This window comes from Gymnoscopelus microlampas, assembly GCF_963454915.1.
Source record: "Gymnoscopelus microlampas genome assembly, chromosome: 9".
Taxonomy (NCBI): Eukaryota; Metazoa; Chordata; class Actinopteri; order Myctophiformes; family Myctophidae; genus Gymnoscopelus; species Gymnoscopelus microlampas.
The window spans coordinates 887,988-910,742 of record NC_139946.1 but is presented as its reverse complement, the minus strand read 5'-3'; the positions used below and the strand labels follow the sequence as shown (position 1 = coordinate 910,742).

Sequence of the window (22,755 nt, the reverse complement as noted above, 5' to 3'; positions counted from 1 at the left end):
GATAATAACACCCTCTTTTTTTTTTCAAGACCTGGCGCGGCTCAGCCTGAAGGACCCCGAATATGTGTGGGTTCACGAGAGAGCCAAGTTCAGCACCCCCGCCACCCTGGAGCAGAGCTATGTGGTCTGTGAGCTCCACCAGAAGGTCAACTTGCTCTACTCCTTCATCAGGTAGGACGGTGCTTCTCCAGACCTTTCATGTCAAAGGACCCCCAAAATAATATGCTTTTGGGCCGCAGACACCCGTACAATATATGTGTTGTTAAAATGTAAAGAAATCTGTAGATTTGTTTCCAGATTATTTTATTTATTAGCTGATCTACAAGCTCGCAACACATCACAAGCTTGTAGATCAGCTAATATATAGGGTTAAAGTGGTATAATCTTGCTTTTTATAATCGACTAAATCGATTAGTGTGATAAACAGTGGTGGAAAAAGTACTCAATTGTTTGAGTACTTGAGTAAATGTACTTAGTTACTTTACACCACTGGTGATAAACCACTTAACCCTGCATTATACCCTGTAAAATGGCGACGTACAAAAATAGCATCGGCTATTTTCACTCATTCTTTTCATTTCATATTTTTTGAGTGCATGCTCTTAAACTAAACATGCTCTACTCCTGCGTCAGGAGCCACCTGCAGAAGAAGATCATCGTGTTCTTCAGCAGCTGTAAGCAGATCCAGTATCTGTTCCGGGCGTTCTGCCGCCTGCGTCCGGGCATGCCCATCCTGGCCCTGCACGGCAAGCAGCAACAGATGAAGAGAGTGGAGGTTAGATCCATTGTTTGTTTTTTTTGGGCGGGGGGGGGGGGGGCAGGGAACAGGGAGCGAGAGATGGGGAGAGACATGCAGCAAAGATTGTCGGGAACGGGACTCGAACCCGCAAACACTGCCAGCCTACATCATAGCCTAGACCGCTAGGCCTGCGGTCCGGGGCGTTTCATTGATGTTTTGAATGATACAAATGCAAATACATGACCATATTGTCGGACACATTTAAAATTGATTGTATTTTTTGCCTTTTCTCCCCAATTTAGTCATTATAATGCCAATTAATTCCTCCCCACACACTTGGAGAGGAATTCCTCTCCTCACCTGCCGGTGAGGAGCCTCCACCTGGAGGACGTAGAGCCTTTATCCTACTCCTCCCGCCCAACACTCCCTGCTGACAGGCTCCGCCCCCAGCCCGTAGGATTACGTGCAATAACAATTATCACCCATCCCGCCCGGCTTCCCTTCCCCCAATCACAAGCCAATTGTGTTCATTTCTACCAGGGGTTTTCAACCAGTGGTCCAGTGTCAATTTGGGGGGTCCTTGACGCGAAAAAGGTTGAAAACCACTGATTTATACGCTTTGACAAAGCCGGGTGCACCACAGTGGATTCGAACCCACAACCTCCGCGGTAGGCACTATACCACTGTGCCATTTTCTTTTCTTTTGTCTTTTTTACTTTAATAATATTTCTACCCGGGGGAGGTTTGCTGAGAACTAATTCTCTTTTTCAGGAACGCCCTGCTTCACACTCACACAAGACACACACACACATTAACTCATACACTGCCTAGGACGTAAAAAACTTATTTTTTTCCAATTACCAAACCTGCCTAGGACGTAAAAAACGTAATTTTGCTAAATCATTTTTTAAAACAAGATCTCACCGTCGTTCATCTCTCGAAGTGACACATTTCATTGTAGCACACCCGGATACGGAAATACGTCATATCAAAGATTTTCGCTCCCGCCCACTTCCTGTTCGGCTTTGCATTTCTCCGCCGCGGAACACTGTTTCGCGTCGCTGTTTTGAAACTGCTACTGCTGCAAAATGGAATGTCGCCGATTGAAAATTTCTTCTCTGGGCCACTCACACAACTACCCTGTGTGTCTACAAACAGTTGAATACGCGATCATAAGGGATTTAGCGAGGATTGTGGCGAGGTGGAAAAAGAAAGTGAGTTTTCCATTCAGATGGCCATGCATGCTGTTTAACGCTGGGCTGGAGGAGAAGGGCTCCGCCTCGACCGTAATGTTTGTTGTCTGAGCGCCGTGCACGCCTCGCCTGTGTGTTTAGAAACAACTGGACTTGCGATCATAATGAAAAAAAAAAAACGTGAATTTTTAAACAATTTTATAAAAAAACACTAAATCGCTGGCAATGGGCAAACACAGCCAGAAATAAGTCTGGCAGGGAACGAGTTAAATAGATTTTGATGCTATAGTAACTCATTTAGCTGGGGACCCCCAGGAAACCCCCCAAGGAGTGGAAAAAGTAATCAATCTGGAAAGTAACTAGTAACTAAAGTTTTCAAATAATTGTAGTGGAGTAAAAATACAATTTTTGCCTCCGAGATGTAGTAGAGTAGAAGTAAAAGTATTGGAAATTGGAAATACTCAACTAAAGTACAAATACCTCAAAATTATACTTTAGTACAGTACTTGAGTACATGTACTTAGTTACTTTCCACCACTGGGCATGCACACTGTAATATGTGACACCTTCTCTCCTGCACCGTCGCTAGGTGTACAACGAGTTTGTGAAGAAGAAGAGTGCCGTGCTGTTTGCCACTGACATCGCTGCCAGAGGCCTGGACTTCCCTACCGTCAACTGGGTGCTGCAGTTTGACTGTCCAGAGGACGCCAACACCTACATCCACAGAGTGGGACGCACCGCCAGGTAAACTAACACCTACATCAGTGGTGCTCAAGCGTTTTTTTGGCTCAGGGCGCCCCTGTAAATAACTTTTTCATCCACGGCACCCCTGATTTACATTGTTACTTTGTAGAACCTAAAATTGATGTCATATTACAATACTTAAATATATACATCATCTACATACCCACTTGAACCCCAGCATCCCTATTCTTGGGGGGAACATTCACCAAAAATAGCAGATTTACAAGTTCACAACACGTCACAACATGGTGCGTCGTGAGCTTGTATAGGTCTGCTATTTTTGGCGAGATTTGAAGAGATTTGGTGTAGACTGAATAAAGAATGCACCTAGTGCAGTGCAACTCGCGTCCTTCTTACTAAGTCAAATGTTCTCAAAATATTCTGCATCACCCACTCTGAGAAACCCTGACCTACATCCACAGAGTGGGACGCACGGCCAGGGTGAAGCAGTGGTGCTCAAACCCTTTCATGTCAAGGACCCCCACTGCGGACCCCCATCTGAAAATGTATTATACCAGGGACCCCCATACAAGATTTGTGCTGTAAATATTCCTAATTAAAAAAAAAATAATCCTAATTTAAAAAAAAAAAGAAGCTTGCAGTGCTCTCTGTCTCTATGTTGCTAGGCAACTAGATACCTACCTATTTTATACTCGGAGCCACAAGTGTTTCACACAACGAAAGTGACGTCAAAGCGACAAAAAACTTGTCGTGCAGGACGTCCATCGACGGCGTCACCTACCTCTGGAAAGATGAAAGGACACAGACGCTTACTTAAATGTCTACGACTGATGGGTTTGGAAGACGAGACACTTCCTTGTTTACATTGTGTGTCGAGGCTGTCAGCGAGACAGTATGAATGCCCAAATCTCAGAATGTCGGAAGACACTCGTAGCAAGATGTACAAGCTGATGTGCTGTGAGCTTGTAGATCTATTATTTTTGAATATCCAACATATACATGGATAAAGTGTTTAACCCATTAAGACCGGGTCATTTTTTGATGTCTTTGGCTATTCGAAAATAGCAGATTCAGTGGGGCAAAAAAGTATTTAGTCAGCCACCATTGTGCAAGTTCTCCCACTTAAAAAGATGAGAGAGGCCTGTAATTTTCATCATAGTTATACATCAACTATGAGAGACAAAATTAGGAAAAAAATCCAGAAGATCACATTGTCTGATTTTTAAAGAATTTATTTGCAAATTATGAGGAAAATAAGTATTTGGACAATAACAAAAGTTCATCTCAATACTTTGTTATATACCCTTTGTTGGCAATGACAGAGGTCAAACGTTTTCTGTAAGTCTTCACAAGGTTACCACGCACTGTTGCTGGTATGTTTGCCCATTCCTCCACGCAAGATCTCACCCCGTAGGATCAATTTTTTTTTTTTTTTTTTAAAGAACGGTGAGCAAAAATCCCAGAACCACACGGGGGGACCTAGTGAATGACCTGCAGAGAGCTGGGACCAAAGTAACAAAGGCTACCATCAGTAACACACTACGCCGCCAGGGACTCAAATCCTGTAGTGCCAGACGTGTCCCCCTGCTTAAGCCAGTACATGTCCAAGCCCGTCTGAGGTTTGCTAGAGAGCATTTGGATGATCCAGAAGAGGATTGGGAGAATGTCATGTGGTCAGATGAAACCAAAATAGAACTTTTTGGTAGAAACTCAACTTCTCGTGTTTGGAGGAGAAAGAATGCTGAGTTGCAGCCAAAGAACACCATACCTACTGTGAAGCATGGGGGTGGAAACATAATGCTTTGGGGCTGTTTTTCTGCAAAGGGACCAGGACGACTGATCTGTGTAAAGGGAATAATGAATGGGGCCATGTATCGTGAGATTTTGAGTGAAAACCTCCTTCCATCAGCAAGGGCATTGAAGATGAAACGTGGCTGGGTCTTTCAGCATGACAATGATCCCAAACACACCGCCCGGGAAACGAAGGAGTGGCTTCGTAAGAAGCATTTCAAGGTCCTGGAGTGGCCTAGCCAGTCTCCAGATCTCAACCCCATAGAAAATCTTTGGAGGGAGTTGAAAGTGTGTTGCCCAGCGGCAGCCCCGAAACATCACTGCTCTAGAGGAGATCTGCATGGAGGAATGGGCCAACATACCAGCAACAGTGCGTGGTAACCTTGTGAAGACTTACAGAAAACGTTTGACCTCTGTCATTGCCAACAAAGGGTATATAACAAAGTATTGAGATGAACTTTTGTTATTGACCAAATACTTATTTTCCTCATAATTTGCAAATAAATTCTTTAAAAATCAGACAATGTGATTTTCTGGATTTTATTTCCTAATTTTGTCTCTCATAGTTGATGTATAACTATGATGAAAATTACAGGCCTCTCTCATCTTTTTAAGTGGGAGAACTTGCACAATGGTGGCTGACTAAATACTTTTTTGCCCCACTGTATTGCGGTTGCCGCGCTATGAGTTTGTACTATTTTTGAAAAAAATCTTTTGTGCAAATCTTTGAATATATTTGTATTTTTAAAGCAAACATTTATAACCCAAATCTTTGCTTCTGGGGGGTCCCTGGAACAAAATATTTTGGAGATGGGGGTCCGCGACCAAACACATATCATTTTGGGTGGTCCTTGACATGAAAAAGTTTGAGAACCACTGTTAAAGCAACATGATTTTTTTTTTTTCAGGTCTTAATGGGTTTAAATAATTGTGATGCTGTATTAACACATTTTGCTGGGGACCCCCCTGGAACTTCCGGGTCCATTTGGTTCCATGTGTATACTCTCAGAGTTACAGACCTGTAAGGGTCCATTTGGAACCCCCTCAAGGAACCCTGAGAGTGTGCCTGGACTCACTTTGAGAGCCACTGTCTTAGATTGTTTTTTAAATGACACAGATCGGATCGGTACTCGGTATCAACCGATGCGCAAGTTATGGGTATCAGAATTGGTATCGGGAAAGGAAACAAATGGTATCGGTACATCTCTAATGCCATGCTGCCATTGACAGGTACAAGGAGGGCGGAGAGGCCTTGCTACTGTTGCTGCCATCAGAGGAGAATGGAATGGCCGCTCAGCTGCAAGAGAAGAAGGTTCCAATTAATAAGATCCAGGTCAGACCACACATAACGGTGCTGCCTCGATGACATGGCTAATGTGTTTGCATTGTGTTTCCCCACTTAACCCATTAAGGCCTGAGGCCGATTCTAAAAAAAATCTAAATCCTAACAGGTTTTTTGAAAATAATGTAAACAATATTCTTTCACGATTTAAAAAAAATTAGCAGATCTACAAGCTCATAGCGCGGCACTCGGTGCCGCGCTATGAGCTTGTATATCTGCTATTTTTCGTTCCAGGTCTTAACACAGGGGTCCGTGGTCTAACAGATGGTCATATGGATCTCAAATAGGGCAGTGGTTCTCAAACAATTCAGGCCGCGACCCCCCCCAAAAAAATATATATATATTTGAACTGGGGACCGCCCCACCCTGACAAGCACTTGGTATTGTAGGAGTTGAGGCATTACATTTAGTTTGACTCGGTTTCACACATACATCTTGTGAAAATAGCCAATCTACAAGCTCACAACACTGGCATAAGTGTGAGAACTTGTCCTTGTCTTAAAAAATGTAATCAATTAAATTAATTCCCCTAACATCAGTATTGGGCATGCCAACGTTTCCCCCCCCCCCCCCCAAATATTCATGAATACATCTTCGATTTTACATATGTTTATTTTAACTCATTCACTGCCAGACTTATTGCTGGCCGCGTTTGCCCACTGCCAGAGATTTTTCATTGAAAAAAAAAAGTACTCAGGAGCTGAGATACAGAATTTTTAAGCTTTAAGTTAACAAGGAAGTGGATGGGAGTCTTTTCCTTCGAAAAATCATATCTCCTTGGTCTTTGGGTCCAAAAAAATAAAAAAATAAAAAAATAAAAAATTGTTTTTTTTTTTTTTTTTTAAATTAATAATTACGTTTTTTACGTCAGTGGCAGGTTTGGTAAACGGGAATAATTACGTTTATTACGTCAGTGGCAGTGTATGAGTTAATTATAATTTTTTTTTTTTTTATTGTTCGTCTACAGCCAAATATAGGCCAATGGTACAGTAAATGGCCATTGATTCATTGTTTACACTGTCGGCTGTTTGATGTTACAGTAAATGTAAACTGTATGTGTTTGAGGATTTCTTCTCTGCCTCTCTGTCACATAGTGGTCCCCCCAACATGCTGTAGCTCCACCTTTTTATGCTCGTGCTCGTCTCCCTAAGCCCACAGCATTTCAAGGACAATATCGGTGACCGGAAGCAGGGCCGTGTGTTATAATATGTTTATATAGGAAGGGGCGTGTCTGATAAAAGGAATATCAAATTCCTTTTAAGGAAAAAGGAAACGAAACATCGCTGGCAGTGGGTGATTTATTTATTTATATCTGACAGTGAATGAGTTAAAATGATACCTCTTAAAAAAAAAAGACTAGTGGCGCTGCTGACATAAATATATTAAATATTAAGCCTTCAACTCTGTTTAACTCAATTCAAATGTTTGGCCAAGGTTAACGAGTGATGACATTAATCCTTTGTCAGAGCAAATTTAGAGGAAGTGCATATGCTACCTATTGTTTGGCAAACAAAAACATGCCATTTGTAATTGTATTTTTCTTCATCACCGAATTGTAAAATCCTCCCGTTGTCCCTGAAAATCTGCAGTCGGTTCCATCCCAAAGAAGAAAAAAAACCTGCCTCTAGCTTAACCCATTAAGACCTGGAACTGTGTTCTTTTTAGATTTGAGCTAAAAAGCATTATTTTACACTTTGGGCTATTCAAAAATCGTGAAAATGTGTGCAAATCTTTGAATATATATATTTTTAAAGCGAACATTTTTAACTCAAATCTTTGCTTCTTGGGGGTCCCTGGAACAAAATATGTTGATGGGGGTCCGCGGCCAAATACATATAGTTTTGGGGGTCCTTGACATGAAAAAGTTTGAGCACCACTGATATAGAAACATACATTTGTTAATCGATTAATCTACACAAGTCTGTTAGAGTTTCTAAATTTCGGTGTTGATGTATTTTCAGGTGAACCCGGAGAAGTTCCAAGACGTGCAGCAGAAGTTGTCAGGCTTCCTGGCTCAGGAGCAGGAGCAGAAGGCCAGGGCTCAGAGGTGCTTCGTGTCCTACCTGCGCTCCGTCTACCTGATGAAGAACAAGCGGGTGTTTGACGTCTTCCAGCTGCAGCTGCAGGAGTACGCTCTGTCCCTGGGCCTCGCCCTGCCTCCCAGGTAAACTAGCTTCTAATACGCCCTTTCTCTGAGGCCCTGCCTTCAAGGTAAACTAGCTTTTTAACCCATTAAGACCGGGAACACATTGGTGTAACCACTTTAACCATTATTTTATACTTTGGCTATTCAAAAATAGCAGATATACAAGCTGTGAGCTTGTATATATATTTTTTTTTCTTTGGCTATTCTAAATAAAGCATATCTACAATTTCATATGAGCTTGTAGATATGCTTGTAGATCTGCTATATATATTTTTTTAAATCGTGACAATGTGCAAATCTTTAAATAAATATAGTTTTTTAAGCGAACATTTGTAAAATAAATTGTTCTAGGGACCCCCAGAGGCAAAAATATGAGTTACAAATGTTATAAAATGTATTAAAAAAATCACACCCAGTGTGAAGTGAGCGGTGCTATTTATGAGTTATTAATTTCATCATGCATCTCGGTAGCCAATCACAGCACGTCCTGCGAAGTGACGTGCTTAAATTTTTTACATTATTATTAATTTCATCATGCGTCTCACTAGCCAATCATAGCGTGTCTGCGAAGTTTGAAGTTAATTTCATCATGTGTCTCGCTAGCCAATCACACTGGGTGTGATTTCTTTTTTTTAGGCTATGGGCGTGTTTTCCACAGCATGGCGTCACAGCGAAAGACACATTTTCACGACGGAAAGAAAAACTTTCACCACCGATGGTCCTAAACCCTCTTATAGGAGCGGTTGCACCGCTTAAAATTGTATAAAAATATATACATATTCAAAGATTTGCACACATTTACACGATTTTTCAAAAATAGCAGATATGCAAGCTCATAGCACTATGATCTGCTATTTTTGAATAGCCAAAGAAATCTAAAATAATGGATTCAATGAATTAGTCAAATGAAGTGTTGTTGTAACTATTCCCAGGGTGCGCTTCCTGAAGAGCGTCGCTCAAAAACACACGGCGGACACAAAAGAAGATGTGCAGAGAGATGAAGATCAGTCTGAGGAGGAGGAGGAGGAGGACGAGTTGAAGACCTTCAAGGCCAAGCTGAAACAGGCTTCTCACGCAGAAAGCCAGAGCTCAGAAGAGACAGATGGTGACAGTGAAGATAGTGGTGATGATGATGAGGAGGAGCATGAAGAGGTGCTACAGTCTAACCCCAGGTAAGGCAAGGCACGTTTATTTGTATAGCACAGTGGTTCTCAAACTTTTTCATGTCAAGGACCCCCAAATTGACACTTATTAGCCTCCATTTGAAAAGATATGCCAGGGACCCCCATAAGAGAAGATTCTTTACACGGCTTTAGCAGTGATTCTCAACCATTTTATTACAAATATTATACTTTTACTCGACTACAATTACTTGAAAACTTTAGTTACTTTGCAGATATAACTGATTACATTTTAAAACACACATTAACCACTTTAGCCCTATTTTATACCTAGGCTATTTGAAAATAGCCGATCTACAAGCTCACAACGCAATCTACAAGCTCAGCTCACTATTGTGAGCTTGTAGATCTGCTATTTTCAAACATTTTAGTACTTTTAACTTTTGGTACTTAAAGTATATTTTGAAGCCAGTACTTTTGTACTTTTACTCAAGTAACATTTTGAACACAGGTCTTTTACTTGTAACAGAGTAATTTTATATTGTGGTATTGCTACTTTTACTTAAGTGAAATATCGGAGTACTTTTTCCACCGCTGATGAAAACGAAATGCTGCATCTCCTCGTTTAGTTTTGATACTAGGGACAGAAGGCAAACCTTTCCCAGATGACCTGAGAGGTCTGGATGGTTCAGAAATGTATTTTGGCCCTAAACCCAGTGGTGGAAAAATTACTCAAGTGTTTTACTCAAGTAAAAGTGCTGAATTCCAAATTTACTTGAGTAAAAGTACAAAAGTATTGGCATCAAAATGTACTTAAAGTACCAAAAGTAAAAGTACTAAGTTATTTGAAAATAGCAGATCTACAAGCTCACAACGCGTTGCATCGCGACGCGGTGTGAGCTTGTAGATCGGCTATTTTCAAATAGCCTATGTATAAAATAGGGCTAAAGTGGTTAATGTATGTTTTATAATGTAATCATTTGTATCTGAAAAGTAACTAGTAACTAAAGTTTTCAAATAATTGTAGTGGAGTAAAAGTACAATATTTTCCTCTGAGATGTAGTGGAGTAGAAGTAAAAGTATTAGAAATTGGAAATACTCAAGTAAAGTACAAATACCTCAAAATTGTAATCAAAGCTTTATAAGTAACTTACAAGCTGCTTATATATTGCACATCGCTACATCATTTGTAGCAAATTATGCCAATCTATCCACAGTCTGCAGTTGGTTCGGAATGCTACAGATTGGCTTTTACCCGTTTCTTGAACGTTTGGTCACATTTAACCCATTCCAGCCTCCGTGCACAGTAGTGATGCGCGGGTCGGGTTTTTTCATGACTCGGCCCGCCCCGCCCCTCCCCGGAACCCAATCCGCCTCAACCCGCCCCGCGAACCCATATATAAATCTATGGCTCAACCCGCCCCGCGACCCGCGATTTTTTTTTAATTCTGTAAAATCATGGTTAGAAAATAATCCCCAAGTGTATTCAAACTGTTTTATCGTTATTATTCTTATTCTTATTAGGAATAAAGACAAAACAAGAGCATGTTATTTTTTTTATTTTTTTTTGCGTGTGAGAGCGCTCACCCGCAGCCCGCATAATTGCCTCCGAAATTCTGACTCGACCCACCCACGCCGCGGGTTGACCCGCGGGTCCCGCGGGTTACGGGTCAACCCGCGCATCACTAGTGCACAGGCTACTCTCAATTCTTTTAGAATTGATTAAAACATTGGATGAATTACCTACAAGACCAGGTCCGGTCTTACCCGTCTTATATATATCTGACTTACTCACCCCATCCGATTCAGGTTGTAGCCTGCGATCCTCACGCCAAAGTACGGCTGGTCATTCCCAAAATGTTACTTAAAAACAAAAGGTGATACGAGCTCCGACATCCGAGATCAGGCTTGCTGGGTCTGTGCCTCGTTTTAAATCACTGGCCTTTATAAATGTGCCTTTGTATATCTCTGCTGTTGGGCAGAAACCAACTCCAAAATATATTTTTTTCCAGGAAATGAAAACAAAATTAAACAAAGCAATACTGCCTCATCAAAGGTGTCCTGTGCTGCGCTGCTTTTATCCGCCAGATTGGGACGTTCACGGCATATTTTGCACCATTGCGGTGCGTTCATCATTGGTGACGACTGACGAGTGCCTCTAACAGCCGCTGCTGGCTGCGTGCACGCAGCGAGGCAATGCAAGGCGATGCGAGGCGACACTCACACAATCACGTGCAGCATGCGTCCCCTACCCCTGCGCCTAATGGCTTTACATGGGGCCGACGCGTGCTTTAGCGTGATTGTGTGAGTGTGGCTTCAGGAAGTAAATTCCTAGCCTCGATCTCCAGGCTTTTATTTTTTAGTTTTGCTAAAAAATAAAAGCTTGGACATTCCTGTCCCAGCTGTTGGTACGCAAAAGCGCCTTGCGTCGTCTGATGTGCCGCGCATTATTTATTTTGGGTGCGCATGCGCACCTGCGCACCAGTTATGTGCACCCCTGTGCATGTGTCATTATTTTATCACCACTCACTTTACCCCAATCCAGCTCAACAATCCACATTGCTCTCCTCAGAAAACACTACATAGAGTTTAGAAATAGAACAAATTGTTTTCATACCATTAAGTTTGATAAACCGGGACACTGCATAGTTACTTTTAACAGACTATGGGGTAACCTGTGATGTGACTGAAGCTGATTCACGTTGTGTTTGTGACTCTGCAGCGACAGTGAGGACGACGACGACGACAATCTGAGGGATTTAGATTTGCTGACGGTCAAGAGGAAAGACGTCTTTAATGTCACTGAAGGCGAAGAGCCTGAGGAGGAGGAGGAGGAAGTTACCGCCCAACCCAAAAAGAAAACCGCCAAAGAGACCAAATTTAAAGGTAAGGACAACATGTAAGATGTTAGAGACAACTTCTGATATTTGCTCACTAGTTCCAGGGGTCTTCAACATTTTTCAGGCCAAGTACCCCTTTATCTGAGAGAGAGAGAGATGAAGCTAGCCTGGAAACCATACGAATCTCCCAGTGCAAAAACAAATATGTTTAGAAGCAATAGGCTCTCTTCACAGCAGCCATATTATCACTTCCTTCACAGGTGTTACCAATGATACTAATGAAGGCTCTGTTCCATTCTGGTCAAACAGAGTCAGGGTGCTGATATTGTGCATGTTGGCCCACTGGAAACACCAGTGGGTCTACAGTTGGGGTCCAGGGACCCTCATGGGCTTCCAAATGGCCCCTTACAGGTGTGTAACTCTGAGAGTGTACAAATTACGGGTCCATTTGGTTCCATTTGTACACTCTCAGAGTTATGGGGGTTGTGGAAACCACTGTGCTACACTAAATGGAACAGAGCCTTCATTAGTATCATTGGTAACACATGTGAATGTCTTCATAATATGGCTGCTGTGAATAGAGCGTATAAACCCTCTGCAGATTAGTCTGGCCCCACTCGGTTGCGATTGGCTTTTGTTGCCCCCGAAGTTGTGGGGCACCAATCAGGGCCCAGTATACAAATATGGGGCGAGTTTTTCACCAGAGGTATTTTTTTTGTAATCCGCCCCTTGGAAAGTCAGGTTCGACACAGAGATTCTAGACTAATATCTACGCAGTGACATCAGTATGGCCATGCGTCACACAAACGCATCAAAAGTAGCAGATCTACAAGCTCAAAACGTGATGCGAAGCAACTCATTTTATTTATTTGTTTATTTAACAGGGACAATGCACATTGATCAACATGTCAGTTATTCACGTCCATGTAAATGAGCCAGAGTTAGCCAGAGTTGGCTAATTTTCATCTGTAGTCCCTGAGCAGGCTGTTAAAAAAAACGTGGTATAGTTATCCATACAAAAAAAATACATCATCGTCAACAATACAAGGCAAGTAGACATAGTACAGAAGACAAAACAAATACAGTAAAATATGAGAAGACACACCAGTGATTAACACATTGAGTGCCAATCGCATAGAGCTACGCGAACCTATTTAAAGCCGCCACGTGCCAGTCGCATAGACCTACGCAAAGTGGTGTTTTTTTCTTTTTTTCTAAAAAAAAGTTCACATTGCACTTTTTTCAATTTTCGATACGGCACATTTCATTGTAGCACCACCGGAAACGGAATTATCCGGGATCCGGTTTTGCCGATCCCGTCGGCCTCCGTTCTAACGACGAAATTGAAACGCCATTTTCTCTTTGTAGTTTTTCTCCTCGCTGATCACTGTTTAACACATTGGCTGCCAAGGACGCAGATCTGCGTTCTTTTGCGTCCTTAGAACCGACGCTGCCATGTACGCAGATCTGCGTTCTTTCAAAAAAAACTAAAATTCAAAATAAAAGTTGTTGTTTTTTTGTTTTTGTTTTTTAATTTTTTTTTAATTTGACCCAAAGACCAAGGAGATATGATTTTTCGAAGATTTAGACTCCCATCCACTTCGAGCTTGTATATCTGTTATTTTTGAATAGCCAAATAAATCTAAAGTGACACAGATGCGTTCCAGGTCCTTAATGGGTTAACAAAGTTTTTCAGAAAACTTAGTTTAGGATTTAAAAGGCATTTTAAAAATCGGCTTCGGGTCTAAATGGCTTATGGCTACACAAATAAAAGTCCTGGGTGCTTGTTTCCATTGTGGTCCTATAGATTAAATGTGTAAATAGATGTCATAGATAGCTTCATAGACGTGTTTGACGGCACTAGCATCAGTGTTGTGTAAACACATTATCTTTTCTGTTAATATGTTGTTCCAAGTGCTTGTCCGGATGGAGGCTCCCCAGTTCAAATCTGATTATTTTGGGGGGTCGTGGCCTGAAAAGGTTGAGAACCCTTGCCCTAGAGGATCCCCTGTTGGAAGACCCATGAACTAGTCCATATCCAAACAACAATATCAGCTTATTTTTTTCATATAATTATGTGGGAATTACTTAAAAATAGAAAAGTATTAACCACTTAATGGGATATTTCACTTTCGAACATGTTTGGGGTAATTTTAAGACGGTCTTTAAATTGGTTCCGTTGACTGATATTGTCCTAATACGTGAGGCGCCGTGTTTTTTCAATTACTTTTTTCATTTATTTTATTTTAATATTTTTAATTTTCCAAAAAGAATTATAAAAAATAAATTAAAAAAGTAATTGAAAAAGCACGGCCTCCTCACGCAATAGAAGGCCCATATCAGTCACCAGAACCAAGGACAGGAATTTTCAGTGAAAAACACCATTATTGTTATTTTGTACTTCCTCGCACAACAGTCAATGCAAAGATAATGAATTTAGCTGATGTGCAAGCTCACAACGCGGCGCAATGCTCTATGAGCTTGTAGATCTGCAATTTTCACTATCATCAATGTATTTATTTCACTTTTCACCTACAACGACATGCCCAAAATAGGCATAGATTAATACTTCATTATTTTATTATTCAAATATCACTATTTTTTGAGGAATCGATTACATGCATTCATTTGATTAGCTGCTGCACCCACATATCCAGCATTTAACATTATCCGTAAAATCCTTTTTTTTTTAAGATGCCAAGAAGGTCCTGAAGAGAAAGCTCAAAGTCAACACCAAGACCACCTTCACCGAGGACGGGGAGGCGGTGCAGCAGTGGCCGCCGGCCCAGCGCACGGCCGCGGCCGACCAGGAGGACGACGAAGGGGTTTCCGGGATCGACGTGGAGAAGGCTCGGCAGAGGCTGCAGCGCGAGGACCGGGAGTTCGACAAGCAGGAGTACAGACGCAAAGTCCAAGAGAAACACCGCGACAAGAGACTGAAAGCAAAGGCCGCCAGGTAGGGATGGTAACAATTAACCCATTAAGGCCTGGAATGCATGTCATTTTTTTAAAAATGTTTTAGATAAAGAGCATTGTTTTACACTTTGGCTATTCAAAAATAGCAGATATATAAGCTCATAGCGTGGCAAGTGCTGCGCTATGAGCTTGTAGATCTGCTATTTTTTTTAAATCGTGAAAATGTGCGCAAATCTTTGAATATATATATTCTTTTAAAGCAAACATTTTTTAACTCAAATCTTTGCTTCTGGGGGTCGCTGGAACAAAATATTTCGAGATGGGGGTCCGTGGCCAAATACATATCATTTTGGGGGTCCTTGACATGAAAAAGGTTAAGCACCACTGACATAGAAACATACGTTTTTCATGTTGGGATTTAGGAGACATTTGTAGAATCGGCTTCAGGTCTTAATGGGTTAAACAACTATTTATTCATTGCCGATAAGAATTTACTCAATTAAATGAAACCATTAAACGATGAATTGAACAGTAACTGTAATTGTATCAATTACAGAAAAGCTGTGAAAATGTAATCTGTGAAATGTAATCACGATTATTTCATTAAATGTATCTATTCTTAGAAAAAAAAACATTGCCTTAATGTCAAATGGTATAATGAATATTTGATAAAGGAATATATAACAAACACAATTTAGATTTTTATGTTATAGATAGAACTTTATTGAGGGAAATCGGGGTTCTCCGATTTTTTTTTATCTCTGCTTATGAATTAATCGATGATCAACCAACTATTGACCAAAGATTTAATCACAAATGTTCAACGCTACTGCCAGGCGGGAAGCCCGCAACCGAGACGGCAAGACATCCGACGCCGATGATGGCGATGAGGAAGAAGAAGTGGTGGCGTACCTAGCGGACCACGGGGAAGAGTTTGACCCCGCCTCGCTGCCCGACCCGGACCAGCTCCGCTCTGACTCTGAGGAGGTGCGTATAGGGACACACACTTAAGTCATTCAGACCGGGTACGCATCTGTGTGTCATTTTTTTTCTTCTAATTCTAGGGAAAAAATAGTGAAAATGTGTGCAAATCTTTGAATATATATACATACATTTGTAACTCAAATCTTTGCTTCTGAGGGTCCCTGGAACAAAAATATTTTGAGATTGGGGGTCCGCGGTCAAAAACATATCATTTTGGGGGTCCTTGACATGAAAAAGTTTGAGAACCACTGATTATAATCAGTGGTTCTCAAACTTTGTTGTTTTCCAAAAACCTGTTAGGATTTAGAAGTTATTTGTAGAATCCCCAGAAGCAAAGATTTGAGTTCCAAATGTTCGCTTTAAAACTATGAAAAATATACATTCAAAGATTTGCACACATTTTTAAGATTTTTCAAAAAATAGCAGATCTACAAGCTCATTGCGCGGCACTCGGTGCCGCGCTATGAGCTTGTATATCTGCTATTTTTGAATAGCCAAAGACATCTTAAAATGACACAGATGCGTTCCCTTCCCGGTCTCTAATGGGTTAAAGGCACATTAAAGTTCTCAGTCGCCACGACTGATTTCAGTCATTTGGAGTCCATAGAAAAAATTTGCGCTGCGAAAATAGCCTATCTACAAGCTCTCAATGCAACACGTTGAGAGCTTGTAGATGGGCTATTTTTATTTATTTTTTTCATTTTTAAGATAAGAGCATTTGAGGTGGTCAAACTAGCAATTATGTTTAGAAGCATTTTCCATAAAAATAATGTCTCGGATATTTCATAAAAAGCAACTGTTAAAGCCTCAATCTCACCTGGTTGGCAGTATGTAAAACAGCAGGAACAATATTACTAAAACAGAATCATTTTACATTTAGATTGTATTTTTGCTTTAATCCACACTCCACGTGGAGATAATAATAATAACAATAATACAAATTATTATTATTTATACATTTTATTTATAACACATTTTTGTAAAGCTCAAAGGGCTACAGGGTTTACAAACATGGCATAAAACAGCAAAGCAACCAAACAATTACATGGGACCCTACTAGGCTAAAGGGTAAAATTAAAAACTAGGTCAAATCAGGGCATGGGGAAAAAAAGGCCCAAGAATAATTAAGAAAATGCTTTGTTAAAAAGGTAGGTTTTTAGTCCACTTTTTAAAAGCATCAGTGGACTGTGGCGCTCTCAGGCGTTCGGGGAGGGCATTCCACAGACAGACAGGGGCAGTAAAGCAGAAGTGGGGAGTTTTAGCAGGAGGGGAAATGATGGACTTCCCTAAGGGGACACACAGTAGACTTGGCCTGTCTCATGTGCCGGTAGCCATGAAGATGTATAATGATGCACACGATGGTCGCTCAGCTCGTTAAATAGACTAATTAACGGTTCAGTACCGTAAGGACACTATTTGACATGCTTACTGTGCATTCCCTTGTTATGTCTTTTTTTCTCTTTATGTCTTTTTTTCTTTGGCTTCTTTGGCTATTCAGTGCCGCGCTATGAGCTTGTATATCTGCTATTTTTGAAAAATCTTAAAAAATAAACATTTTTAAGAATGGCCACAGGTCTTAATGAGTTAAGGACTGCATTTCAATACACGTCTTATATTTTCTTATCTTTGGAGGAGGAGGAGGGAGTGGGAAGTCCCCCTGCTGGCGGGCGAAGGAAACGCAGCCACAGCAGTGACGAGGCCAGCAGTGAGGTGGATGAGGAAGAGCCAACGACAGGAAACAGGAAGAGAGCGAGGCGGCGTAAGGATGAAGATGCGACACAGCAGCTGGACACTGGCCTCTCTCTGGCTGAGGACGAGGAACTGGTCCTGCATTTACTGGGAAGAAAAAATTAGAGCATGGTTCTCTCGAGTAGTTAACACAGAACATGACTTTTATTTCTATTGTTTACTCACCCTGTGATGTCTTGAATACAAGGAACAATCCAAAAATTAATAAAATACTTGGATTAAATTAAATCCGGTTATAAGATCCAAAACAACGCTCACAGTTTCATCCCAAGTGTCTTCTATGGCGTATAACTTTCCAAAATCTAACCATAGGAAAAGAAAATGTAACTTTTTATACTACTTCTCCTTTTATTTAATATGTAATCGGGTGAGTAAATAGAGTGTTTTCTGTGGGGGTGAACTACTCCTTTAATTTCAAGGACAACCTTATGGGTCCATTTGGTTCCATTTGCACACTCTCAGAGTTACAGAACTGTAAAGGGTCCATTTGAAATCTCCTCAAGGAATCCTGAGGGTCCCTGGATGACACTTAGAGAACCACTGAACGAGACATTTCAAAAGCTACATCCCAATAGAGCGTCGCAGTTCCCGCCCACTTCCAGTTGCCGGAAGTAAATACTCAATGCATTTTTCCCATTGACTTTTCCGAAAATATTTATATAAATGAATTTAAGCCTAGAATCAAGCTATCCAGGATCCTGGTGAATCATGACCATAAAACGTTTGATTCTTTGAAAAAACTTTTTTGAAAACGGCAAAACAAAGGGTATTTATTAAACATAGTATATCATATCATTAAATATAAAATTTAAAAAATCACAGAAAAAAAGGTTTTATGGTCATGATTCACCAGAATCCTGGATGGCTTGATTCTAGGCTTAAATTCATTGATATAAATATTTTTGGAAAAGTCAATGGGAAAAATGCATTGAGTATTTACTTCCGGCACCCGGATTCTGCGCAACTGCGATGCTCTATAGGCTCTATGCACAGCAGCCATATTATCACTTCCTTCACAGGTGTTACCAATGATACTAATGAAGGCTCTGTTCCATTTAGTGTAGCACAGTGGTTTCCACGACCCCCATAACTCTGAGAGTTACACACCTGTAAGGGGCCATGAGGGTCCCTGGACCCCAACAGAGTCAGGGTGCTGATATTGTGCATGTTGGCCCACTGGAAACACTCTGTTACACCAGTGGGTCAACATTGTGGGGCACAATATCAGCACCCTAACTCTGTTTGACCAAGAATGGAACAGAGCCTTCATTAGTGTCATTGGTAACACCTGTGAATGTCTTCATAATATGACTCCTGTGAATAGAGCCTATGCTCAACCTCCTGTCTACCCGCTCGGAGGCCGCGGTTAAGGCGTGAGGAAACAACGCCAGTGGAGGATGGAAGTTTGAGTGTTGGGGTGTGGTCACAGTGAGGGTTTCTGTACAGTTCTAGTTATCAGCATGTTATTGACAGTCTTGTTAAAGCAATGGCAACATCTAATACAGGGCCTGTCTCTCTAGCTCCTTTAAACAGAAAATACATTTCCAGTTAGGTTGACAGCTTCAATATTATAGGGTTCCAAATTTCCAATTTGGTGTTTTTTTTTTATTCATCACTTCCAATTTACTGTATCCTGTATGACTTCTCTCTCCTGACTGGATGAAATTGGTATCCCGACCTGGAACTTTATTTTCTGTTTTAGTAAAGAGCTTGAGGGACGGGGAAGTCACAATTTAGAGCTATTTAACCCTTAAGTTTTACCAAAACAAGTATCACAAAACTAGTTTTCCATTTGTTGTATTTTCTGTATGACATTCTGTATCATAGTTTTCATATACATATGTTTGTATTTGTTAAGCTTGAAGTATCACAGCAGAAAACATTTACTTTCAGGACAGTTATTCCTGTGTAATTCAGTAAATTCTTTTTTTGCTTTTGGTCAAGTTATGACTTTTTTTGGTTAAATGGAGAATATTATCAGTTTATATACTTAGTGATGTCTTGTCTGATAAGGTGAATGATAGTTGGGGGATGATTTAAGTTTGACTTGTGTAATTTGAAATGGTCTGACATTGTCAACAAAATGTTTTAAATAAATATTTAATAGACCTATTGATGATTAATGATTTTAAGTTGAATTTGATCTTGATCACATAAACATTTCTTGTCAAAGTAGTGTGAAGATGAAAGCAGTAAAGATGGTGTAACCAACCCATCATTTATCACAACATTTAATCAAAGAAACCTATTGAATAAATACATAATTTGTGTGTGTGTGTGTGTGTGTGTGTGTGTGTGTGTGTGTATGTGTGTGTGTGTGTGTGTGTGTGAGTGAAAGATAACCAGCTACAACAAAATAATCATAAAAGTCAATGTAAATAGTCTATCAATCAATGCATAATTAGAGGATCAAGTAATAAAAACAGTGTAATAGCACATATAATCTATGATGATAAGTATGTAAATAAGTTACACATGTACAAACGCACATACACGTCCATACCCACCTACACATATTTAATGAAAGAAAAATAACCTTAAGGCAGACAAGAATTTAGGATGTAATGCTTAGATTAGACAATAGAAGGTGTATTATTTGTTTCTTGACTGAACTCTACAGTCTGTAATGTGGCTAGGTAAGCTGTTCCAGAAAAGAGGTCCTTTATATCTGATGGAGAATTGAGCAGAAAAGTATGGAATGAAGATAATTGGCTGACCTAGTACTATAATGATGAATTTGGTTATTAAACTGAAAGAAAGAAATTCAAATACAATTCCTACCACTACTAGGCTATTACCACTATTACTACTACTGTCTTCTACTACTACTACTAAAACTACTACTACTAAATAAATGAATAAATAGTATAGGAAAAAAAGATGAAGTATTATATAGAAAATAAAAATTGTGAATACATGGAGTTGACTAGACATAAGGACATAAACAGAAGAGCATTCTCAAACAGCGCTAAAAGCAAGATAAATAGGTGGGTCTTTAGTTTTGATTTAAACATATCTATAGTATAGTGAGGCAGGACTTAACGTGGGACGGGAGACTATTCCAGTGTTTGTGTTTAGGGCAGAAAAGGCCAAATCGCCTTTGGTTTTTAGACGGGTTGGAGGTAGCTCTGGTCCATAGCGTTGGAAGGAGTTCTCCTTCAATGCTATGGACCAGTTGGAGGTATAGATCTGTGATGTACTGTACTGTTCCAAGTAACATTCTGGCAGCGTGTGTATTTGTTGTAGACAACACATGTCAAGGACATCCAAAACAGGATCAAGCGGGCCTCATCCTCCTTTGGACGGCTGAGGAAAAGGGTCTTTTGCAACAGCAGTCTCCACCTACACACACAAATTGCAGTATACGAGGCCATTATGCATTTCCACTCCTCTGTACAAGCTGTGAAACATGGACCATCTATGCCCGCCAACTAAAGATGCTTGAAGCGTTTCACATTAAATGCCTCCAGCGCAGGGGGCGTCGCGTCATGAGGGCAAGTGGCAATTTTGAGGCATTTGTACTTTACTCGAGTATTCCCAATTTCCAATACTTTTACTTCTACTCCACTACATCTCAGAGGAAAATATTTTACTACAATTATTTGAAAGCTTTAGTTACTAGTTACTTTGAAGATTTGTATTATTATTACAAAACGTACAGTAACCACTTCAGCCCTATATCGTCCATTTGAAAATAGCCGATCAACAAGCTCACAATGCGTCACAAATCACGATTTGACGCATTGTGAGCTTGTAGACCTGCTATTTTCAAAACGATTTGTATACATTTAAAAACTTGAAATGGGACATTTTGTATAATGAGTACTTTTACTTTTGGTACTTTAAGTACATTTTGATGCAAATACATTTTTACTTTTACTCAAGTACATTTTGAATTCTAAACTTTTAATTGTAGTAATGATACTTTTACTTAGAATAAAGGAATAAACACACTCCACAGCAGGGCCACTGTCATCTATATAACGACTACCGGCCGCTGCTGCTGTTGCTTACGGCCATACCACCCTGACACACCGATTGAGTGCAGCTGGGAGAGTTTGGTCTGTGTTTTGAGAGTCTTCTGGAGTGACTGAAGTCTACTTATTTTGCTTATAGTTTGTGTTTATTTGAGTACAGTAGTTTGTTTTTTTTTGTCTGTGTTTTTAATCCCCTAGCAGCTTGCTGTTTGGGGGATTTATTTTTGGGCTGTTTTGCTGGTTTATCGAGACAACAATGGGGACGGAACAGAAGCAAGCACCAGAGGTGGGAAATGACAAGCAGAACGAAATTAAAGGACAGTATGAGAGGACTCTAACGCTTGGGGTTGAAATACAGGGGCAGGATGGTGTTACTATGATGGAAATGCTGGCAGCGGTAAAGAAGGAGTGTGGAGTTGTTGTTGGATGCAGAGTTAAAGAAGGAGGCAAATATGAAGTGACAATGAAGGACGACAGAGGAAAAACTAAACTACTGGACGGACTGAAGATCAAGAACAGCAGGATTATGGCAAAGGAACTGTCACGCTATGAGCTTGTGGTTTCGTTTATGAATCTGCCAACATATATTGAGGACGAGACGATTTTGGGAAAGTTGGCTGGGTGGGGGGTGAAGCCCATATCCCCCCTCAGAAGGAGGATGTGGCCTGGTACCGACATCGCAGACGGGACGAGGAGCTTGAAGGTCAGATTTACGGACACTGTGAAGTCGCTGCCATATTCGACCCAGTTTATAACGCTGGAGGGGACTGAGTACTTCCGGGTGATTCACGATCGGCAGGTGAAGGTGTGCAGGCTGTGCATTCAGCCCGGGCACATTCTCATGGACTGTCCGGACTTCAGGTGCTATATCTGTGCGGGCCAGGGCCATTATGCACGGGAGTGCGGGCGCTGTAGAGGCTGCAAAGAGAAGAAAGAGTGGTGCACCTGTCACACTGCAGAGGAGCGGGCTTCTGAGGCCTCATCACAGGACGGTGGTGGGGACGAGGACAGTTCTGATGAGGCAGAAGAGGAGACGGGAGTGCAGAATGAGGACAAGGAGGCGGAGCCTGTGGCGCCGGCCCCAGAGAGTGCGGTGGATGAAGAGGAGCCTGCTAGTGATGGAGGCGGGCGGGCCAGCAGCCCTCCCGCTTCCAGCGTTGCTTCCACACAACACTTGCCCGCTGGGCAGGAGAGCAGAGCTACCATGGATGGGGCGGCTGCTGGGTCGGGAAAGGGCCAACCCAGCAGCGAG

At 41.1% G+C, this 22,755-nt stretch overlaps 1 protein-coding gene across 3 annotated transcripts in view; it reads left to right on the top strand.

Annotated features, from left to right (window-relative positions):
* The window catches only part of ddx10 (DEAD (Asp-Glu-Ala-Asp) box polypeptide 10), a 34,326-nt gene extending 14,690 nt beyond the window's left edge, over nucleotides 1–19,636 (top strand). Inside the window, exons 5-14 of one of the 3 annotated variants that reach the window (XM_084067306.1) lie at nucleotides 30–171; nucleotides 634–775; nucleotides 2,522–2,676; nucleotides 5,659–5,761; nucleotides 7,732–7,934; nucleotides 8,849–9,088; nucleotides 11,760–11,923; nucleotides 14,572–14,833; nucleotides 15,630–15,780; nucleotides 17,416–19,636. In XM_084067306.1, the coding sequence (XP_083923432.1) occupies nucleotides 30–171; nucleotides 634–775; nucleotides 2,522–2,676; nucleotides 5,659–5,761; nucleotides 7,732–7,934; nucleotides 8,849–9,088; nucleotides 11,760–11,923; nucleotides 14,572–14,833; nucleotides 15,630–15,780; nucleotides 17,416–17,631 (1,778 nt within the window). In that variant the 3' untranslated portion in view covers nucleotides 17,632–19,636. Of the gene's footprint in view, nucleotides 1–29; nucleotides 172–633; nucleotides 776–2,521; nucleotides 2,677–5,658; nucleotides 5,762–7,731; nucleotides 7,935–8,848; nucleotides 9,089–11,759; nucleotides 11,924–14,571; nucleotides 14,834–15,629; nucleotides 15,781–17,409 lie in introns of all 3 variants that reach the window. The other 2 variants (XM_084067305.1, XM_084067304.1) reach the window with 2 other exon arrangements.
* Nucleotides 19,637–22,755: the final 3,119 nt, after the last annotated feature.